This window comes from Amblyraja radiata, chromosome 8 (genome assembly GCF_010909765.2).
Source record: "Amblyraja radiata isolate CabotCenter1 chromosome 8, sAmbRad1.1.pri, whole genome shotgun sequence".
NCBI lineage: Eukaryota > Metazoa > Chordata > Chondrichthyes > Rajiformes > Rajidae > Amblyraja > Amblyraja radiata.
Window position 1 is genome coordinate 4521023 of NC_045963.1, and position 23504 is coordinate 4544526.

The 23504-nt window shown below is 46.3% G+C and overlaps 1 protein-coding gene across 1 annotated transcript in view; it reads left to right on the forward strand.

Moving 5' to 3' along the window:
- The window catches only part of synj2 (synaptojanin 2), a 142007-nt gene that overhangs the window by 45836 nt on the left and 72667 nt on the right, over positions 1 to 23504 (forward strand). Inside the window, exons 7-10 of the mRNA XM_033025080.1 lie at positions 7540 to 7636; positions 9535 to 9707; positions 17433 to 17514; positions 20691 to 20843. Coding sequence (XP_032880971.1) covers positions 7540 to 7636; positions 9535 to 9707; positions 17433 to 17514; positions 20691 to 20843 — 505 coding nt within the window. The remainder of the gene's footprint in view (positions 1 to 7539; positions 7637 to 9534; positions 9708 to 17432; positions 17515 to 20690; positions 20844 to 23504) is intronic.

Below are 23504 nucleotides of genomic sequence, written 5' to 3' on the forward strand. Positions count from 1 at the left end.
CTGGCTGTGGCAGCTTTGACAGTCCGGAGTCGCTTACCAGAGGGAAGTGATTCAAAGAGTTTGTGGCCAGGGTGAGAGGGGTCAGAGATGATCTTGCCTGCTCGCTCCCTGGCCCTTGCAGTGTACAGTTCATCAATGGAGGGAAGGTTGCAGCCTGATCAGACGATTCGCTGCAGCCTCCAGGAGTCGTGCTTGGTGTCTACGTCAAACCAGACCATGATGGAGAAGGTGAGAACAGACTCTACGATGGCCGTGTAGAATTGGACCATCATTGCCTGTGGCAGATTGTGCTTCCTCAGCTGCCGTAGGAAGTACATCCTCTGTTGTGCCTTTTTAACTGTGGAGTCGATGGTATTCGATTATTCATCCAAGATATCCGTCCGTACCTCATCATGAGCATGTGTCCAGTCTTATAACAAATGTAAAGCACTTTTGGCCAACGAGAGTTGTTTTTTTAAATGTGCTATATAAATAAATGTGACTTGACTTGACTATACCAAATGATGTCATCCTTGAAGGCCTGTTCTTTGTCATTTAGCTTTAGTTTTAAGCGTGATCAAAAAATAGATGTTGATGTCAAGGGCAACTTTTGTTATTCATTATAAGTGCCTGGACAATGAGGAAAGACTGGAAAGACTGGGCTTGTATTCACTGGAGTTTAGAAGGACGAGAGAGGATCTTATAGAAACGTATTCAATTATAAAAGGACTGGAAAAAGTCCAGGAAAAATGCTCCCTCTGATGAGGGAGTCCGGAATCAGGGGCCATAGTCTCAGAATAAAGGGGAAGCCATTTAAAACTGAGATGAGAAAACTGAGTTGTGAATTTGTGGAATTCTCTGCTACAGAAGATCTTCACTAGAAGCCAATTCACTGGATGAATTTAAAAGAGAGTTAGATAGAGCTCTAGGGAAGGGGTTCCCAAATGTTTTTGTCCCGTTTACCCCTGGCAACTTTAATAGCACATGCCAATGTTATTTCACTTATTTATGAATGACTAATGATGTCCAGATACCGATATACCAGAACCAAACAGTCAGTCAATGATAAAAAATATGTACAAATCCAGAATCAACAGATTTACCCCCTGGGTAGGCGAAATTTACCCCCTGGGAACCCTTGCTCTGGGGGCTAGTGGAATCAAGGGATATGGGGAGAAGGTAGGTATGGGTTACTGATTGTAGATGATCAGCCAAAATCACAATGAATGGAGGTGCTGGCTCGAAGGGCCAAATGGCTTCCTCGTGCATCTATTTTCTATATTTCTATGTTTCTATGACAAGGTGTTGAACATTTTTTTTTGAATTGTTGGTGTCCTTCTGATGACACTGAGGTACACTTCATGCTAAGGTGTTATGGGATTTGGACTTCACACGTTTTAGCAAGCTTCAGCCATTTCATCTAGAATGATAGAAAGCACACCAACACCTCTTCTTACTCAGTAGGCGTAGGAAATTTGGCATGTAACCAATCATTTTTAGCATCCTCCGCAGATGTATCGGAGAAAATTTCCTTTCAGGATGCATGACAGCTTGGAATGCCATCTGATTCTGCCCGAGACTGCAAGAATCTAAATGATAGACACAAATGCTGGAGTTACTCAGCGGGACAGGCAGCATCTCTGGAGAGAAGGAATGGATGACGTTTCGGGTCGAGACCCTTCTTCAGTTTATCCTAGAGTCTAATGGGCCTGTCTCACTTAGGCGAATGCAGGAGACTATGCAGTCGCCAAATAGTCGCCACATGTCCTAAAAACCGCACTAGCACAGATCGATCTCTTCTGGAAGTCAGCGCCGCATGGATTAGTCTCTCCCCCTGTCACTCCCCAGGATGGTCCTCCCCTTGCTGCGCCATTGCGTCTTTACTGGAGCTGAGGTTGGCAGACGGAGGTTTCCAACCGGACTTTCGGAGGGGCCCGAAGCAGCCCAGCCCCAAGCAGCGGCCCTGCCCCAAGCAGCAGACCCGCCACCAGCAGCAGCCCCACCCCCAGCAGCAGCCCCACCCCAAGCAGCAACCCCGCCCCAAGCAGCAACCCTGTCCCAAGCAGCCCAGCCCCAAGCAGCCTAGCGTCGGAGACCCGACCCAGCCCAGCGTGGGAGACCCAGCGCAGCCCAGTCCGGAGTCAGAGATGTCGCCAAACGGAAGGCAGAGACGGATCCCGGTAGAGGAGAATGTCTAGTGACCAGCGCCCGCTGTGAGTCCCCATTGAACCAGCCACTACCCCTCTGGTCCCCCTCACTGACTCCTCCTCCCCTCCCCCGTGATGTTCCTCTCTCCCCCATGGCTCTTTCCCGTCTTTTCTACGAGCTCACTCCCCCCTGCCAACACACCCCTCTCCCCAACGCAACTCCTCCCCCCACCCCCCCCGCCCACACACACCTCCCCGCCCACAAGCTCCCCTGCCCACACATCACCCCCCCCCCCACCCCCCCCCCCCCCCCGCCCCCCCGCCCACACGCACCTCCTCCCCCACAAACGCTCATCATAGGTTAACTTTCTCTTTCCTGGGAGCATTACCTTCTCTCATCAGGCAGAACTTCCATAGGAGAGAGGAGGCGAACCTCTTCAAAGTTGGCATACCTTGTGGAGATTTTGCAGTGGAACAGTAAACTGTAGACACAAGGAAATGCAGATGCTGGTTTACAAAAAGAGACATGCTGCTTACTCATAATGTGATCATTGTTTCCCAAATGAATTGTTGCTGTAACATACTCCAGAAGCCTCATTTCTACCTGCAGGGTAGGGTCCATCTTGCCGATTCAATGTACTAGTAAGAGTTTCAGTCTGAAGAAGTCCGAAACGTCACCCATTCCTTCTCTCCAGAGATGCTGCCTGTCCCGCTGAGTTACTCCAGCATTTTGTGTCTACCTTCGATTTTTCTAGCATCTGCAGTTCTTTCCTACACATTTTGTCCGCTCCACTGTGAAATTTCCTCAAGGCATGGCTACTTTGAAGAAGATCTCCTCCTCTCTCCGACGAATCATTCTAAAGAAGGATCTCGACTCGAAACATCACCCATTCCTTCTCTCCAGCGATGCTGCCTCCAGAGTTATTCCAGCATTTTGTGTCTACATAAGAGTTTCAGTTTCAGTTTCAAGAATTTGAACAATTCCTCACCATGTTCTTTCCCTTAAACTTCCAGTTGTTCCAGTTGTTCCAGTTATAGTCATATCCCCATGCGATGACTATTGCTTGGAGTTCACCAAGTATGCTATTTTCTGTATGTCTACACATACGAAGGGGGGGGGGGGGACAGGAGATGGGGGGGGGGGGGGGCGAATCCTGCTGCAACATACGGACTCATAGATTGATACAACGTGGAAACAGGCCCTTCGGCCCACCAAGCCTGTGCTATGCTAACCAATGATGACCCCTACACTGTGTTCAAGGAAACAGCGTTCACGTCACGGCCCTGTTTCCACCAATCTTTCCACCAACACGCACAAGAAGCAACAAGACAGCCACCATTGTATGCAGATGCCGAGAAGTGTGTTCAGCTCTGGCTGAACAACTTCTAATCTTGTATGGACTCGATAAGAAGAAGATCCCAATAAATCTATCCTACACACACTAGGGACAATTTACAGAAGCCAATTAACCTAAAAAACCTGTACGTCTTAATGCGGCTTTTTCACGGGGCGACTTGACGCAATATGTAACCAGAGTGAAGTGGTCGTGGTCTAGCACGATATCACACGATATAACGGGGGGTAGATAAAGAGTTCCCACGGTACTCGGCATTTCTGTTATTTATGCGAGTGACTTGTCCGTCTCCCGAGCTTTCCCGTTAAATCTTGAATGAACATTGTGAAGTGTTGTTAAATCATCACATGGCACAAATGATGTCACTTTTTTTTCACACACTATAAATATCCTCCCTTGGTTGAATTGGCTCATTTGGAGACATGTTTTACTGTGTATGTGGGAGACACAGATGGACTGAGCACAGTACCTCGGTCTTACTGTGTGTGGGAGAGGGGGAGAAAGAGACGTACACTCACAGAGGCAGAGTCTCTCAGCCTGTGTAAGAGGGAGGGAGGGAGAGAGAGAGAGAGGCACACACAAGGTGGATGTGAAATCTCACCTGCCTGTTTCAGTGACAGACACCCGCCGCCAGTAAATGAAGACTGTAAAACTGGGACCCTGGTTCTGGACTCCCCCAACATCGGGAACATTCTTCCTGCATCTAGCCTGTCCAATCCCGTAGATGCTGATCTATTTATTTACTTTATTGATGATTTCAATTAAATATTGGGAACATCAGGCCGCAAACGTTATTTCTTGAGTGTTAGTGCTGGACTTTGACTCGACCTTCCTAGTTAGCCGGCGCCTGAGACTGAGCCAAGCAATGTCCAGACCTGACATCAACACAAAGTGATGGAGGAATTCAAAGGGTCAGGCTCGTCCAACGCTCTGTGTTTTGCTCGTGATTCCTGCATCTGCAGTTCCTCGTGTCTACAGACCAGAGATGCCACTTGACTCCAAGATGACCATCACAGAGCATACGGAAGTTAGACACGAAATGCTGGAGTAACACAGCGGGACGGGCAGCATCTCTGGAGAGAAGGAATGTGTGACGTTTCGGTTCGAGACCCTCCTCGTCCCGAAACGTCACCCATTCCTTTTATCCAGATGCTGCCCGTCCAGTATTTTATGTCTGTCTCCAGTATTACTGTGTCTATCATCGGCGCAAACCAACATCTACACTTCTTCCCGACACATTAGAGGATACCGTCTCGCCATCACTCGGATTACCCGCTTCATTTCCATAACGTTGCCACCTCTCTTTACTTTGCTTACTGAAGCCTGATCCTTGTCACACTCAGTGCTCTATCGCCCAGCCTCTCATCTTTCAATCGGGTTCGGCCAGGAAGGAACTGCAGATGCTGGATTAAAACGAAGATAGACACAACATGTAGCTCAGCAGGACAAGCAGCATATCAGAAGGGTCTCGACCCGAAATGTCACCCATTCCTTCTCCCCAGAGATGCTGCCTGCCGTCGAGTTACTCCAGCATTCTCTTTAAACCGGCATCTGCTGTTCCTTCCGACACATGCACAAGAAATAGGCAACTTTTCGGGCCGAAACGTTGCCTATTTCCTTCATTCCATAGATGCTGCTGCACCTGCTGAGTTTCTCCAGCATTTGTGTGTGTGGGTGGGAGTTGGGGGGGGGGGATGGGGGATTCGAATCGGAACCCTTCTTCAGACATCCTAATCGGAATTGAGTCTGAAGATGTGTCTCGTCCCGAAACATCACCTATTTTTCTCCAGAGATGCTGCTTGACTCGCTGAGTTACTCTAGCTTTTTGTGTCTGTCTTCGATTTAAACCAGCATGTGCAGTTCACTCCTTACACGGGTCTCTGAAGAACATTGATTGGTAGCGTTCCGGACCCTGCTTCGGAAAGGCATCGATCGTTAGTCGGCGAGGACTCCGAGCTGTATCTCTCAAAGAAGTACATGTGAAAAATTTCTCACGGACCATAAAAATGCGTAACCTTTCAGTAAAGTCCCTTTTAAAGTCCCTTTTAAAGATTATAGTTATTTTCTTGAACCTCATTAACATAACTCATGAATAAGTTGATGTCCATATGCGGATGCAAATATTTATTTTTATTTATTTTTTAAATTCAATCCCACAGAAGACAATTTTTACTCACCTTCTGTCCCCTCTGTCCAGCTTCCGGGTTCACTGTTCGCAGGAGTTCCCACGGTAACCGCAAGAGCTATTTCGGATATCGCACGGATATCGCACTGGCCACTACGTTCATATAATGTTGCAATGCTCAACCACAAGTGTACAAGTCACTCTTGGAGAAATTCAAACTTGCTTGAATTTTCTCCCGAGTCACCAAGTTACACGATTACCTGCCGTTAGCGCCACGGTGGTCCACGGTGGTCCACGAATGCCGTACTGTTAGCGCACGAGGTTCCCACGATGTTAAACTCTGGTTAACTCTTGCGTCAAGTCGCCCCGTGAAAAAGCCCCATTAGAGTGTGGGAGGAAACCGGAGAACACGGAGAAATCTCACGCGGCCACTTGGAGAACGTAGAAACTCCGTACAGACAGCACCTGACGTCAGGATTGAACCTGGGTCACCGGCGCTGTGAGGCAGCGGCTCTGCCCACTGTGCCATTATGTCACCCCTTGTGCCTGCCTCGGTACGCTTGGCAATAAAGTATCATTGAATCATCGGGCAACATCTGTCTGTTTTCTATCTATTTGAATTTTCATAAGTTTTCTGAAAACTGTGTGCTTCTTCTTTTTTTGAAATGCCTTGCTCTGGTTCCCCTGCATTCGTTTATGAATTACAACTATACCGAGAACTCTCTTAATGGAATCACCAGCGCCAAGTGGAAGAGGCACATGGCACCACAGTGTATTATTCCACACCCAAGCTGGCATGCTTGAAAGTCCAGTCCTCCTCCAATCCCCCCTGCCCCACTATAGATTGTGTTCTCATTCTGCAGTGCAAATTCAAGCCGCAATATCTTCTGGTGGACATAGGAGCAGAATTTGGCCAATCGGCCCATCTAGACTGCTGGTACAATGAAGCAGAGGCTGCCAGTCACATGTACTGAATACATTTAGCTCTACAATGTAGAGATAAACTAGCCGTTGTTCAAGGGTTGGACTCGTTTCGCTGAAGTGTAGCTGGAGTCAAATACTTTAATTCTCCTTCCCATTCCCACACTGACCTTTCTGTCCTGGGCCTCCTCCATTGTCAGAGTGAGGCCAAACGCAAATTGGAGGAACAGCACCTCATATTTTGCTTGGGCAGTTTACACCCCAGCGGAATGAATATGATTTCTCCAACTTCAAGTAACCCTTGCATCCCCTCTCTCTCCGTCCCTCCCCCACCCAAGTCATTGCACTAGTTTCAAAGTTGGTGAGTCTCATTGTCGGTAACTCGTTTCACCGAGCCCACAGCTAACAATGGCCTGTTTCCTTTATCATCGATACTTTTTTGCCTATCTTTCATTCATTTGTTCTATATTTCTCTCGATATCGCCATCTATGTCTCTCATTTCTCTTTCCCCTGACTCCCAATCTGAAGAAGGGTCTCGACCCGAAACATCACCCATTCCTTTTCTCCAGAGATGTTGCCTTGTCGCTGAGTTACTCCAGCATTTTGTGTCTATCTGGAATGTAAGGTTGATTAGATATCAGGACCATATTTTCCTAAACTAGACATTAATCATCGAACAAAGAATGTATTTTAGGTACACAAAATTGCTGGAGGAACTCAGCGGGTGCAGCAGCATCTATGGAGCGAAGGAAATAGGCGACGTTTCGGGCCGAAACCCTTCTTCAGACCGTCTGAAGAAGGGTTTCGGCCCGAAACGTCGCCTATTTCCTTCGCTCCATAGATGCTGCTGCACCCGCTGAGTTCCTCCAGCAATTTTGTGTACCTTCGATATTCCAGCATCTGCAGTTCCCTTTTGAACAAAGAATGTATTTTATATGGTTTGATAGATATAAAGACAAAGTTATTAACTCCCATGTTGTCAGTAAAAGTGTTCCAATTGCTTTTTTTTAGGCATTTGATGCTGCTGCGAGAACACTATGGAAATCAAGTCATCGTCAACTTGTTAAGAATTAAAGGAGGAGAGGAAGTCCTTAGCAGGGCTTATAAGGTATGGTTGCTCTCATTGGAAACTTCACATTTCGTGCATATGATGGAGTTGCGGGTGATCGGTAGGTCTATCAGAGGACTGAATTTTTGCGTTGCCATCTCCTTCTCACACTCGAGCCGCCATCACATGTCCATAATTTCCCTCCACTAGTTTTCTAACACTGCAATTGTGTGGTAACCACGGGAGCAACCTGTGCCTGCATCTCGCCAAGCGCCCGTCACCACCTGTATTTTTGCACAAAAACATTCCAAACGTGTCCTAATTTGTTCCGCAGTTTGAGCATTGAGCTGAATTTTTAAACCAGATTACGCCCTTTTAGGGAGGGGGAGTGGGGAACGGCTCAGCATCAGGGCCACAGTGAGCGGAGACTCAGCAGTTAGGGGGACAGGCAGGAGATACTGTGGCAGCAAGCAAGACTGTATGATGGTGGGCCTACAGTATCCCTGGTGGCACGGTCTGGGAGCGGTTGCATAACATCCTCACAGGGGAGGGTGAGCAGCCGGACGTTGTTGTACATTTTGGCACAAACGACGTAAGAGGAAATGGGATGAGATCCTGCAAAGTGAATATAGGAATTTAGGCAGAAGATTAAAAAGCAGAATTCCGAGGGGGAGGGGGAGAGGGGGGGGGGGGGCAAATCCCCTGGAGCCACCAGCTTTTGAGAGTAGAAATAGGAGGGCAGGACAGATGAATACATGGCTCAGAAATAGGTGCAGAGGGCAGGGATTCAGATGTTGAAGGGTCTCGACCCGAAACGTCGCCTCACCCACTGAGTTTCTCCAACATTTTTTGTCTACCTATGATTTTTCCAGCATCTGCAGTTCTTTCTTAAACACTTAAACCATTGGAGATCTGTTCTGGGCGACCTGTACAAGAAGGACAGGTTGCACCAAAATGGAGCGGGACCAGTATCCTTGCAGGGAGGTTTACTCGTGTTACTCAGGAGAGTTTAAACAAGAGAGGCAGGGGTGAGAGGGTGGGTGGGAACCAGAGTGCAGAATTTGTGAGGTCTATCCTGGAGGGTTTATTGTAGTAGTATGTGGATAGTCCAACCCGAGAAATGAACGTAATGGACCTTGTGTTGGGAAATGAGCCTGGCCAGGTGTCTGATGTTTCAATGGAAGAGCATTTTGGAAATGGTAAAAACAACTCCTTAAGTTTTAATGTTTAAGAAGGAACTGCAGATGCTGGACAATCGAAGGTAGACAAAAATGCTGGAGAAACTCAGCGGGTGAGGCAGCATCTATGGAGCGAAAGAAATAGGCAACGTTTCGGGTCTAAATCCTTCTTCAGACTTCAGACCCTTCTCGACCCGAAACCGAAAGAAAGTGCATGCAATGTTTAAGAGGTTGGAATGAGACAGGGATTTTAAGGAATATAAAGAGATGAGGAAAGAACTCGAGCGAGTGTCTAGAAGGGCCAAAAGGGGGGTCATGAAATGGCTTTGGTGAGTTGGTTGAAAGAAAATACGAACATTTTTTACACCGACATAAAAACAAGAGAATAACCAGGGAGTAGGTAGGGCCGCTCAAGAATGACGGAAGGAATTTGTGCTTGGAGTCTGGAGATGTCGGTGAAGTACTAAACGAGTACTTTGCATCTGCTTTCACCAAAGAGAATATTAGTGATGTCAAAAACAAGAGGGCATCAGTTTAAGGCAAAAAGGCATTTAAAGGAAGATTTGAGGGGGCAATATTTTTCGCAGAGTTGGTATCTGGAGTTTCCTGTCCATGGTAGCGGTGGAATCAAATACAATCACCATTTAAGAGACATTTAGATATTTTAGTGGACAGTGAATAGAAGGCTAGGGACTGAATGTGGGCAAGTGTGACTGTGGGTGGAGTGGGTTAGTTCCTCTGTTATACAACTCTTGACTCTGTGACTCTCTTCCTGGTTAGAAGCTGATGTGGGCCTCTCTTCATGCGTCCGGCACACCGATGATAAACTTTGACTACTATCACTGTGCAAAGAGTGGCAAGGCCGAGAAACTGCATTCTCTTCTAAAACCTCAGCTACAGGAGCACATGGAGCAGTTTGGCTTCTTCACCAGTGGAGAGCGGGTCCATTTACGGTGAGTCTTTCAGTCTCCTTTCCCTCTCACCACCACACAAGGTTCGTAGGTTAATTGGCCTCTGTAAAATTGCCCCTAGTGTGTAGGGAGCGGATGGGAAAATGGGATAACATAGAACAAAGGTCCCCAACCTGGGGTAAATTTCGTTACCCAGGGGAGTAAATTTGTTGATTCTAGATTTGTACATATTTTTTCTCATTGACTGACTGTGTTTGGTTCAGGTATACCGGTATCTGTTCATCAATAGTTGTTCATAAATAAGTGAAATAACATTGTTATGTGCTATTGTGATGTGTTATGTCCAAGATGGCTGCCGTGAAGAGAGAGTGGACGCTGGCACGATTTGGTTGCCGCTGCTCTCTCTTCACACTGTGTTTTTGATTTTCTGTTTTTGGATTGAATTCTGTTTTTAATTTGTGTCATTGTGATGTCTTTAATTACTTGTTTTACTCCGATTATATGTTTTTATTCCGATTATATGTAAGGTGTCCTTGAGATGTATGAAAGGCGCCCATTAAATAAAATTTATTATTATTATTATTATTAAAGTTGCCAGGGTTAAACGGGACGAAAAAAGTTGGGAACCCCTGACATAGAACTAGTGTGAATGGGTGATCAATGGTTGGCATGGACTCGGTGGGCCGAAGGGCCAGTTTCCACGCTGTATCTCTAAACTAAACTAACCTGCAAATGAAATTTCAAAGCGCTATCATTCATATGAAATAACATTGTCTTCTATGGTCTCCACTGGCCACAAAGTCAAGCCAACACAAATAATTCATCACCTACTCTACTCTCAGAAGACACACTAATGCTGTAATAGGCAACAGAAATGAACAAATATTATTATAAATAGCTTACTTTAATTGAATAAGCAGAAATGTTGCCAGTGAAGGGCTTGTTCCACTTGGGTGTCATTTGCGTGTCACACAGATGGCGCGCAAAGATTTTGTGAATCCCAAAATCCTGGGGCGCCGAGCGCAACGTGCGTCACTGCCTACATCACCACGCACTATGCGCGCGTAATGCACACCATGCGCGCGTCACGACGCGTAAATGATGTTGCGTAAATGACGGGCAAATGATGCCCAAGTGGAACAGGCCCTTAAGGTGAAGTGACTACCTTAAAATATTTTGAATGTGGAGACGAGATAATCTATTTGGCACCTAACTTACTTTTTCATAAGGGGTCTGCAATAAAACTTGGCACTCTCTGATGGCTGTAAATTTCTCAAATGAGAGGATTCTTGGCAGCCTTAATCCCATTTTCAGAGAGGGTGCATTTCAGTACTAATACTTGAACTATCATTCAGAGAGGCCAAAAGAAAGATAAACTCGGAAATGTGTCATTTCGCCCAGGCAACCAAGAACTATTGTCACTAAGCACAGCGGCGCAGCGGTAAAGTTGCTGCCTTACATGGCCAGAGACCCGGGTTCAATCCTGACTACAGGTGCTGTTTGTGTGGAGTTTGCACGTTCTCACCGTGACGCCGTGGGTGTTCTCCGATATTTTCGGTTCCCTCCTACACTCCAAAGATTATGAAAGAAAACTGGCAGGGAACATAAAAACTGACTGCAAAAGTTTTTATAGATATGTGAAGAGAAAAAGATTAGTTAAAATAAATGTAGGTCCCTTGCAGTCAGAAACAGGTGAATTGATCATGGGGAACAAGGACATGGCAGACCAATTGAATAACTACTTTGGTTCTGTCTTCACTAAGGAAGACATAAATAATCTGCCGGAAATAGCAGGGGACCGGGGGTCAAATGAGATGGAGGAACTGAGTGAAATCCAGGTTAGCCGGGAAGTGGTGTTAGGTAAATTGAATGGATTAAAGGCCGATAAATCCCCAGGGCTAGATAGGCTGCATCCCAGAGTACTTAAGGAAGTAGCCCCAGAAATAGTGGACGCATTAATGATAATTTTTCAAAACTCTTTAGATTATGTAGTAGTTTCTGAGGATTGGAGGGTAGCTAATGTAACCCCACTTTTTAAAAAGGGAGGGAGAAAGAAAACGGGGAATTACAGACCAGTTAGTCTAACATCGGTAGTGGGGAAAATGCTAGAGTCAGTTATTAAAGATGGGATAGCAGCACATTTGGAAAGTGGTGAAATCATTGGACAGTCAGCATGGATTTATGAAAGGTAAATCATGTCTGACGAATCTTATAGAATTTTTCGAGGATGTAACTATTAGAGTGGATAAGGGAGAACCAGTGGATGTGTTATATCTGGACTTTCAGAAGGCTTTCTACAAGGTCCCACATAAGAGATTGGTATACAAACTTAAAGAACACGGTATTGGGGGTTCAGTATTGATGTGGATAGAGAACTGGCTGGCAGACAGGAAGCAAAGCGTAGGAGTAAACGGGTCCTTTTCAGAATGGCAGGCAGTGACTAGTGGGGTACCGCAAGGCTCAGTGCTGGGACCCCAGCTATTTACAATATATATTAATGATTTGGACGAGGGAATTGAATGCAACATCTCCAAGTTTGCGGATGACACGAAGCTGGGGGGCAGTGTTAGCTGTGAGGAGGATGCTAGGAGGCTGCAAGGTGACTTGGATAGGCTTGGTGAGTGGGCAAATGCATGGCAGATGCAGTATAATGTGGATAAATGTGAGGTTATCCACTTTGGTGGCAAAAACAGGAAAGTAGACTATTATCTGAATGGTGGCCGATTAGGAAAAGGGGAGATGCAACGAGACCTGGGTGTCATGGTACACCAGTCATTGAAAGTAGGCATGCAGGTGCAGCAGGCAGTGAAGAAAGCGAATGGTATGTTAGCATTCATAGCAAAAGGATTTGAGTATAGGAGCAGGGAGGTTCTACTGCAGTTGTACAGGGTCTTGGTGAGACCACACCTGGAGTATTGCGTACAGTTTTGGTCTCCTAATCTGAGGAAATACATTCTTGCCATAGAGGGAGTACAGAGAAGGTTCACCAGACTGATTCCTGGGATGTCAGGACTTCCATATGAAGAAAGATTGGATAGACTCGGCTTGTACTCGCTAGTATTTGGACGATTGAGGGGGGACCTTATAGAAACATACAACATTCTTAAGGGGTTGGCCAGGCTAGATGCAGGAAGTTTGTTCCTGATGTTGGGGAAGTCCAGAACAAGGGGTCACAGTTTAAGGGGGAAATCTTTTAGGACCGAGATGGTGAATCTCTGGAATTCTCTGCCACAGAAGGTAGTTGAGGCCAGTTCATTGGCTATATTTAAGAAGGAGTTAGATGTGGCACTTGTGGCTAAAGGTATCGGGGTATGGAGAGAAGGCAGGTACAGGATACTGAGTTGGACGATCAGCCATGATCATATTGAATGGCGGTGCAGGCTCGAACGGCCGAATGGCCTACTCCTGCACCTATTGTCTATGTGCAGGAGAAAAAACGAAACTTCTTGTTGAAGCGCAATAACTTACAGCTAAAAGATAAATATTCGCAGTTAAAGATTTTTACTGGAATTTAGGCAGCTCTAAACTTGCAATTTGTTGCAGAGTTACTTTATGCAGTAATAATGCCCTGCAGACTATTCCTGTGTCTATGTCGTTCCTTGCGACTGATTCCTACAATGAAGTTTCAGTGTGTCTTGCCCAAATGTTGACCTCGTTAAACCTGGTCTATTACATGCAGCGCTCCCTAATGTTGACCTCGTTAAACCTGGTCTATTACTATGTGACATCACCACCATTTCGTCAACCACTTGTACTCTTTTTGCCGCAAGCTCTGGATCTGCCAGTTGCTAACCATTTTAATGACCTTTCCCATTCCAATACCAATCTTTTGGTCCTTGTCCCCATCCATTGCAAGGGTGAGGCCACACTCAAACTGGAGGGCCAGCACCTCATATTAGGGCCAGGGCGATGGTGTCTGCTGTGGACCTGCTGTGGTAGTAAACAAACTGCAGTAGATCAAGGCTGGCTGAGAGGCTGGAATAATGTGCATCATCGTCAGTCTATTGAAGCCCTTCATGATGGGGAACGTCAGAGGTGCTGGGCAGTAGTCATTGAGGTGCTCCATCTCAGTTGCTGCCGGCAAACGGATTTCATGAAGCATGTGTGGACCTCCGAAAGGGGCAGTGAGAGATAAAGGAAGGCTGTGAATACCTCTGCTGGCTGATGTGCATATGATAACGCTATGAGACGATACTTTCACCTGCCACACAGGCAGTGGAGGCCAAGTCACTGGATGGATTTAAGAGAGAGTTAGATAGAGCTTTAAGCGGCCTTTTCACGGGGCGACTTGACAGAAGAGTTAACCAGAGTTTAACATCGTGGGAACCTCGTGCGATAACAGTACGGCATTCGTGGACCACCGTGGACCACCGTAGCGCTAACGGCAGATAATCGTGTAACTTGGTCACTCGGGAGAAAATTCAAGAAAGTTTGAATTTCTCCAAGAGTGACTTGTACACTTGTGGTTGAGTATTGCAACATTATATGAACATAGTGGCCAGTGCGATATCCGTAATAACTCTTGCGGGTACCGTGGGAACTCCTGCGAACGGTGAACCCGAAAGCTGGACAGAGGGGACAGAAGGTGAGTAAAAATTGTCTTCTGTGGGATTGAATTTAAAAAATAAATAAAAATAAAGATTTGCATCCGCATATGGACATCAACTTATTCATGAGTTATGTTAATGAGGTTCAAGAAAATAACTATAATCTTTAAAAGGGACTTTAAAAGGGACTTTACTGAAAGGGTACGCATTTTTATGGGCCGTGAGAAATTTTTCACATGTACTTCTTTGAGAGATACAGCTCGGAGTCCTCGCCAACTAGCGATCGATGCCTTTCCAAAGCAGGGTCCGGAACGCTACCAATCAATGTTCTCCAGAGACCCGTGTAAGGAGTGAACTGCACATGATGGTTTAAACCGAAGACAGACACAAAACGCTGGAGTAACTCAGCGAGTCAAGCAGCATCTCTGGAGAAAAATAGCTGATGTTTCGGGACGAGACACATCTTCAGACTCAATTCCGATTAGGATGTCTGAAGAAGGGTTCCGATTCGAATCGCCACCTATTCTTTTTCTCCAGAGATATCGAGACCCTTCTGATATGCTGCCTGTCCCGCTGAGCTACATGTTGTGTCTATCTTCGTTTTAATCCAGCATCTGCAGTTCCTTCCTGGCCGAACCCGATTGAAAGATGAGAGGCTGGGCGATAGAGCACTGGGTGTGACAAGGATCAGGCTTCAGTAAGCAAAGTAAAGAGAGGTGGCAACGTTATGGAAATGAAGCGGGTAATCCGAGTGATGGCGAGACGGTATCCTCTAATGTGTCGGAAAGAACTGTAGATGTTGGTTTGCGCCGATGATAGACACAGTAATACTGGAGACAGACATAAAATACTGGACGGGCAGCATCTGGATAAAAGGAATGGGTGACGTTTCGGGACGAGACTCTGAAGAAGGGTCTCGAACCGAAACGTCACACATTCCTTCTCTCCAGAGATGCTGCCCGTCCCGCTGTGTTACTCCAGCATTTCGTGTCTATCTTCCGTATGCTCTGTGATGGTCATCTCGGAGTCAAGTGGCAACTCTGGTCTGTAGACACGAGGAACTGCAGATGCAGGAATCACGAGCAAAACACAGAGCGTTGGACGAGCCTGACCCTTTGAGTTCCTCCATCACTTTGTGTTGAAGTCAGGTCTGGACATTGCTTGGCTCAGTCTCAGGCGCCGGCTAACTAGGAAGGTCGAGTCAAAGTCCAGCACTAACACTCAAGAAATAACGTTTGCGGCCTGATGTTCCCAATATTTAATTGAAATCATTAATAAAGTAAATAAATAGATACCGGTCTAATCAGTATCTACGGGATTGGACAGGCTAAGTGCAGGAAGAATGTTCCCGATGTTGGGGAGTCCAGAACCAGGGTCACAGTTTTACAGTCTACCGTGGGAACTCTTTAACTCAGTAAAGTAAAGTAAAGTAAAGTAGCCTTTATTGTCATATCAGCGCACAGGCAGCAGTTGATTGTTGCTCTATTCAGTTTCCCAGGGGGTCGGGACGGGACTGGAGTTGGGAGGGAAAGGTGGGGGAGTCGAGGGAGAGGAGGGGGAGACAGATGGGGGTGTCTTCATTTACTGGCGGCGGGTGTCTGTCACTGAAACAGGCAGGTGAGATTTCACATCCACCTTGTGTGTGCCTCTCTCTCTCTCTCCCTCCCTCTTACACAGGCTGAGAGACTCTGCCTCTGTGAGTGTACGTCTCTTTCTCCCCCTCTCCCACACACAGTAAGACCGAGGTACTGTGCTCAGTCCATCTGTGTCTCCCACATACACAGTAAAACATGTCTCCAAATGAGCCAATTCAACCAAGGGAGGATATTTATAGTGTGTGAAAAAAAAAGTTACATCATTTGTGTCACGTGTAGTTCACGATGTTCATTCAAGATTTAACGCGAAAGCTCGGGAGACGGACAAGTCACTCGCACAAATAACAGAAATGCCGAGTACCGTGGGAACTCTTTATCTACCCCCCGTTATATCGTGCGAGACTCGTGCTGGACCACGACCACTTCACTCTGGTGACATCTTGCGTCAACTCGCCCCGTGAAAAAGCCCCATAAGAATCAATATCACCAATAACCTCACCTGGACCACCCATATTGAAGCAATGACCACAAAGCACACCAACGCCGCTACTTCCTGAGAAGGCTTAGGAAGTTCGACATGCCCCCTACATCTCTCACCAACATCTACAGATGCAACATAGAAAGCATTTTATCAGGATGCATCACAGCTTGGTTTGGGAACAGCGCCATCCAAGACCGCAAGAAATTGCAGCGAATTGTGGACGCAGCCCAGACTATCACACAAACCAACCTCCCTTCCATTGACTCCAGATATACCTCACGCTGCCTCGGCAAGGCTAGCAGCACAATCAAGGACGAGTCGCTCCCTGGCCACTCGCTCTTCTCCCCTCTCTCATCAGGCAAAAGGTATAGAAGTGTGAAAATGCACACTTCCAGATTTAGGGACATTTTCTTCCCAGCTGTTATCAGGCAACTGAACCATCCTACCACAACCAGAGAGCAGTGCTGAACTACTATCTACCTCATTTGCGACCCTCTGACTACCCGTTGCTTATTTCCTTCGCTCCATAGATGCTGCCTCACCCGCTGAGTTTCTCCAGCATTTTTGTCTACCTTCGATTTTCCATCAACTGCAGTTCCTCCTTAAACACTCTGACTATCCTTGATCAGGCTTTGCTGGCCTTACCTTGCGCTAAACATTATTCCTATCCATACATTATAAATGACTAGATTGTAATCATGTATTGTCTTTCCATTGACTGGATACCAAGCAACAAAGCTTCGATACACGTGACAATAAACTGAAACTGAATAGCCCTTCCTAATCCTTTAAGTATAAAAGGCATGAATGAGAGTTTCAGCGGCAAGTAAACAGGGTTGGAGTTTGATAACGACATCATTGTGGTGGTAGAAATGGCCGAGTGATGGTTGGGGTCATTTTGGGTTTGGATTTTTGTGATAGTCGAGTTCACCCATGGATATCCAGGCAGGAAGCAGATTGTATTTGGTGCCTGCAAACAAATGCTCGAGGTGAGTACTGAAGATCTTTCTACGAGTGGTCCTTACCGCTGATTCCATCTCTGGTTTTAGTGGGTTATTGAAGTTGGCAATGTCAAGACTGAACTTTACCCTTCTAGGGTGTGGGATGTAAAACACGGGATTCTCATGTCTACTATGTTTCAAAGTTTACAGACTGGAGTCTTCAGAACAAATTGCCTTAACTGCCTGGATCGAACAAACAGCGTCCAGTCCTATGTGGCTTTGGAGGTAATTGGTTTAGTTATTAGAATCATAGTCATAGAGTGATACACCATGGAAACAAGCCCTTCGGCCCAACTTGCCTGTCCCATCCATGTACAGGTGTCAGAGGTTATGGGGAGAAGGCGGGAGAATGGAGTTAGGAGGGAGAGATAGATCAGCTATGATTGAATGGCGGAGTAGACTTGATGGGCCGAATGGCCTAATTCTACTATCACATGACCTGTCTAACTGTTTCTTAAATGTTGGGATAGTCCCTGCCTCAACTACCTCCTCTGGCACCACCCTCTGTGTGAAAAAGTTACCCCTTAGATTCCTATTAAATCTTTTCCTCTTCACCTTAAACCTATGTCCTCTGGTTCTCGATTCACCTACTCTGGGCAATAGACTGTACATCTGCCCAATCTATTCCTCTCGTGATTTTGTACACCTCAATAAGATCACCCCTCATCCTCCAGCGCTCCATGGAATAGAATCCCAGTCTACTTAACCTCTCCCTATAGCTCAGACTCTCTATTCCTGGCACCATCCTTGCAAATCTTATCAGTACCCTTTCCAGCTTGACAATATCTTTCCTATAACATGGTGCCCAGAACTGAACACAATATTCTAAATGCGGCCTCACCAACGTCTTATACAACTGCAGCATGACCTCCCAACTTCTATACTCAATACTCTGACTGATGAAGGCCAATGTGCCTAATGTCTTTTTGACCACCTTATCTACCTGTGACTCCACCTTCAAGGAACCATGCACCTGCATTCCTGGATCCCTCTGCTCCATAACACTTCCCAGAGGCCTACCATTCACTGTGTAGATCCTACCCATGTTAGACTTTCCAGAATGCAACACCTCACATTTCTCTGCATTCAATTCCATCAACCATTCCTCAGCCCACCTGGCCAATCGATCCAGATCCTGCTGCAACTGTTCACAATATTGAGAAACGTTACCTCAGGGAGTGTTTTGAAAGGGATGGGTGGGAATTGTGAACATCTTTCTTCAGAAAATGTGTTATATTTGTGTACCTATGCAGAGCGTATTTTCAGTCAAGCCAATTTTAGATTTCCCTGAAGAACCGGTTTGTGACATGATTGAAGATCCGAGCTGTACAGACAGGAGCTGAGTTTTAAGATAGGGATTAGTTGGTATAAGGTGACACGAAATATCGAACAGTCACAAGTAATAAATAAAAGGTCCAGTGTGCTGAAACAAATCTTATCAAGACAGCTTATTCGACTATTAAACACTACAACCTCAAATAAGCTCTGAACTACATAGACTATTGTTGTTATTGTTGCAGTATTATTGTTTATTTTGGGTGCGCACGTGTGTGTGCGAGTGTGTATGCATATATATATTATATATTATATATATGATCTGTATATATGTGTTTGTGAGTCACCATCATCGGCGGTCACTCGAAATGAGTATGACAATAGACAATAGGTGCAGGAGTAGGCCATTCGGCCCTTCGAGCCAGCACCGCCATTCATGGCTGATCTTCCCCAATCAGTACCCCGTTCCTGCCTTCTCCCTATATCCCCTGACTCCGCTATTTTTAACAGCCCTATCGAGCTCTCTCTTGAAAGCATCCAGAGAACCCGCCTCCACCGCCCTCTGAGGCAGAGAATTCCACAGACTCACCACTCTCTGTGAGAAAAAGTGTTTCCTTGTCTCCGTTCTAAATGGCTTGCTCCTTATTCTTAAACTGTGGCCCCTGGTTCTGGACACCCCCAACATCGGGAACATGTTTCCTGCCTCTAGCGTGTCCAAACCCTTAACAATCTTATACGTTTCAATGAGATTCCCTCTCATCCTTCTAAACTCCAGAGTGTACAAGCCCAGCTGCTCCATTCTCTCAGCATATGACAGTCCCGCCATCCCGGGAATTAACCTTGTAAACCTACACTGCACTCCCTCAAATTAGGGGACCAAAACTGCACACAATACTCCAGGTGTGGTCTCACTAGGGCTCTGTACAACTGCAGAAGGACCTCTTTGCTCCTATATACGATTCCTTTTGTTATAAAGGCCAACATGCCATTTGCTTTCTTCACTGCCTGCTGTACCTGCATGCTTACTTTCATAGACTGATGTACAAGGACCCCCAGATCCCATTGTACCTCCCCTTTTCCCAACTTGACGCCATTTAGATAGTAATCTGCCTTCCTGTTTTTGCTACCAAAGTGGATAACGTCACATTTATCCGCATTAAATTTCATCTGCCATGCATCTGCCCACTCCCCCAACCTGTCCAAGTCACCCTGCATTCTCATAGCATCCTCCTCACAGTTCACACTGCCACCCAGCTTTGTGTCATCTGCAAATTTGCTAATGTTACTTTGAATCCCTTCATCCAAATCATTTATGTATATTGTAAATAGCTGCAGTCCCAGCACCGAGCCTTGCGGTACCCCACTAGTCACTGCCTGCCATTCTGAAAGGGACCATTAATCCCTACTCTTTGTTTCCTGTCTGCCAACCACTTCTCTCTCCATGTCAGCACTCTACCCCCAATACCATGTGCCCTAATTTTGCCCACTAATCTCCTATGTGGGACCTTATCAAATGCTTTCTGAAAGTCCAGGCACACTACATCCACTGGCTCTCCCTTGTCCATTTTCCTAGTTACATCTTCAAAAAATTCCAGTCATTTAAAAAAATGACTGTCTTCTCCTCTTGGGGGAACGCCAGTGCGTGACTTTGTTTAACGTGGGGAGACTGGTGCACAGGCAGCCACCCCACGGTCCTTGACAGATCTGGGTCAGGATCCAGTGGCATGGAGTCCAAGACGCCCAGAGACCCTTTTCTGCTGCAGCCTTCATCCACCTTCCCAGCCGTTGTGACACTCCACTAAAGTCAGCCATCGTCCTCCGCCTGTTCCACCGTTGAGGTCTTGGTTGGATTGCTCTTTGTCAGAGACCTCCCCCCTCGACCTTATCGCCATGGGTGGCCCTACCAGGAGCATAGCTCCAGACGGCATCGCTCTCAGGATTTCAGGATATATACACATGCTGAAGTTTTTTTTCTCTTGTTCATTATATTGTTTACAGTGTGCTATGTTTACACATTCTGTTGTGCTGCTGCAAGTAAGAATGTCATTGTTCTATCTGGGACATATGACAATAAAACACTCTTGGCTCTTGACTACGATATTGAGTTGCGTTCTTGCCATTCCTAGGTTTTGTACCACCAGCTGGAGAGTTTGGGAATGGCCGGCAAGAAGTCGGTGGTACAACGCTTTGTGGAATTCTACAGGACAATGTGGTCAGTGACTGGCCACAATTTCAGTAAGATGTTCACTGGCACTCGAGCACGAGAAGGAAAAACAAAGGTAATATATACCGGGTGCATTTAGGGGAAAACACGGGAATGAATAGACTCAGTGAATAATGGGCAGACCAGACTGTCATGGTCAGAACAAAACTCCATGGAGTAGGGTCACTGCTCTATCCAGTTTGGCCATCAATAAAATGTTGATTTCATAAGACACTGCAGGGTGGTGCGGTGGCACAGCGCTGGAGTTACTGCCCTACAGCGCCAGACATCCCGGTTCCATCCCTACTACGGGTGCTGTCTGTACAATCTTGCGTAGATTTTCTTCAATATCGTCGGTTTCCTCCCACACTCCAAAGATGTACAGGTTTGTCGGTTAATTGGCTTGGTAAAAGTGTTAATTGTTCCTATTCTGTGTTGGGTAGTGTTAATGCGCGGGGATCGCTGGTCGGCGCAGACTCGGTGGGCCAAATGGCCTGTTTCCGCACTCTAAACTAAATCCTGGTCTAGGAAGAGAAAGCAAAGTTTCTCACAGTCCATTATTCAGAGAGTCTATGTTGAAGGTTTGATTTTGGGGATGGAGAGGGGGAGGAATTGGCTTTTCTTTGTGTGGAGTAAATAATTAACATTTCTTTGCTTCCTATCTGAAAAATATGCAATTCCAAGAGGGATGTATATCCTAGTGTGTGTCGGATAGTGTTAATGTACAGGGATCGCTGGTCGGTGCGGACTCAGTGGGCCGAAGGGCCTGTTTCTGTGCTGTATCTCTAAACTAAACTAAAACAAAGGTACAGAATGGCTTTAAATCTAAAGGCAGCTCCCTGTGAAATGAATAACAGTCACCTAATCTTAGTGAACAAAATAGGGATGGTCACTTCACTTGATTTGGAACCCATTATGATCATCCCTGAATGTGGCGTCACAAGTAGATAGGATAGTGAAAAAAAAAGCTTCTACCATGCTGTCCTTCTACCAAGCAGTAGTTTTCAGAACCAAGGATAACTGACCGGTAATGTTAATGTCCGCCGAGCTTCACAGCCGTGTATCTCTGGCTTCTTAAAAGTTGTCTCCACTCCTTCTCCCCCCCTCTTTTAAAGGACTTACCGTACACTGTGCTTTAGTAGTCTTTTTACAAACATTCCTGTTCATCGCGGTGTGTGTCGGTATCACCTTGGCTTTGCACCGTGTGAATTGTTTAGACAGGGCGCTGTCTAAAGAAATTCACACGAGCTGATGAATGAAGCGATGTGCGTGTGTGTGTGTGTGTGCGTGCGTGCGTGCGTGTGTGTGTTCGTGTTCCACTCTGACAGTCGCCGTTTCAGTTCCTGGTTTTTCAAGCGACTGCTGACAACTTTGACAGTCACCAGCAGTCTGCTGAAAAATCACCTAAGTGAGGACAGGCCCATGAGGGACATAGCTTTAAGGTGAGAGGGGCAAAATTTAACGTTCACTGCCAAGATTTGTTTTCACTTGTATATTCTGACCCGAGTATACTCGGGGGTGACACTGAACAGGTTAAAGGAAATGTACGGGTCAGGTTTTATTACACAGAGGGTACCTGGAAGCACTTCTCCGGTTGGAAGTGGATGTAGATACAAAAGTGGGGTTTAAGAAGCTTTTAGAAAGGCAAATGGATATACAGGATAGACAAAAATGCTGGAGAAACTCAGCGGGTGAGGCAGCATCTATGGAGCGAAGGAAATAGGCAACGTTTCGGGTAGAAACCCTTCTTTCAGACAGGGATATACAGGGATTGCTTCTTACTAAAATCCACGTAGACAACATCCACTGCCCTACCCTCATCAATCTCGTTTGTTGTCACCTCAAAGAAGCTCAATTAAGTATGTCATTGCAATTGGACCAGAGAAAGGCAGTCAATTTTGTCATGTCAGTTGTACAAAACATTGCTTGTCTCTCTGACAAGTTGGACTAGAAAGATAAGCCACAATTGCTTGGGTGAGTCATACTGAAAGATTGGATTGCTGGTTTTCCCTGGAGTGAAGGACACTGCCGGGTATATATATTTGGGAACCATAGATAAGGTCGATGGCCAAGGTCTCTTTCCATGCTACGAGTGTCTAAACCGCAATATTTTAAGGTGAGCGGGAAGGGTATAAAGGGGATCTGGGGTGATATTTTTTTCACACAGGGTTGTTGGTGTGTGGAATGAGCTTTCAGAGGAGGTGGTGGAGGCAGGAACAATTACAACATTTAAGAGGCATCTGGACAGATACTTGGATCAAACGAATATGTAGTAATGCAAGCAGTGTGATTAGTAGAGTCAGACATGATTTGCACTATGGAATGAATTGCACCTCATATTTCGCTTGTGCAGCTTACACCCCAGAGGTATGAATATCTATCTTCTATCTTCTATTCTATACATAACTAAAACTCTGATCTTGTGCTCTTCCGGTTTGAGCGGTTTTTCTATTTGCGCAAAAACGGCACGTGATAGCGCTAAGATTTTTCGTCAACTCACTCACCGTTCTCCTGTGCTGCGAGTGCACCCCCCTCTCCCCATGACTCTTCCCCAATCTTTTCTCCGAGCTCTCCCCCCACCCCCACAACCCATCCGCCCACATCCCCCCTGCCCACACAGCCCGTGCCCACATACTCCCCTCCCCCCACAACCCTGCCCACACACCCTTCCCCCCCACAAACCCCCCCGCCCACACACGCCCCTCCCTCACAACCCCCCCCCATCTGCCCACACACC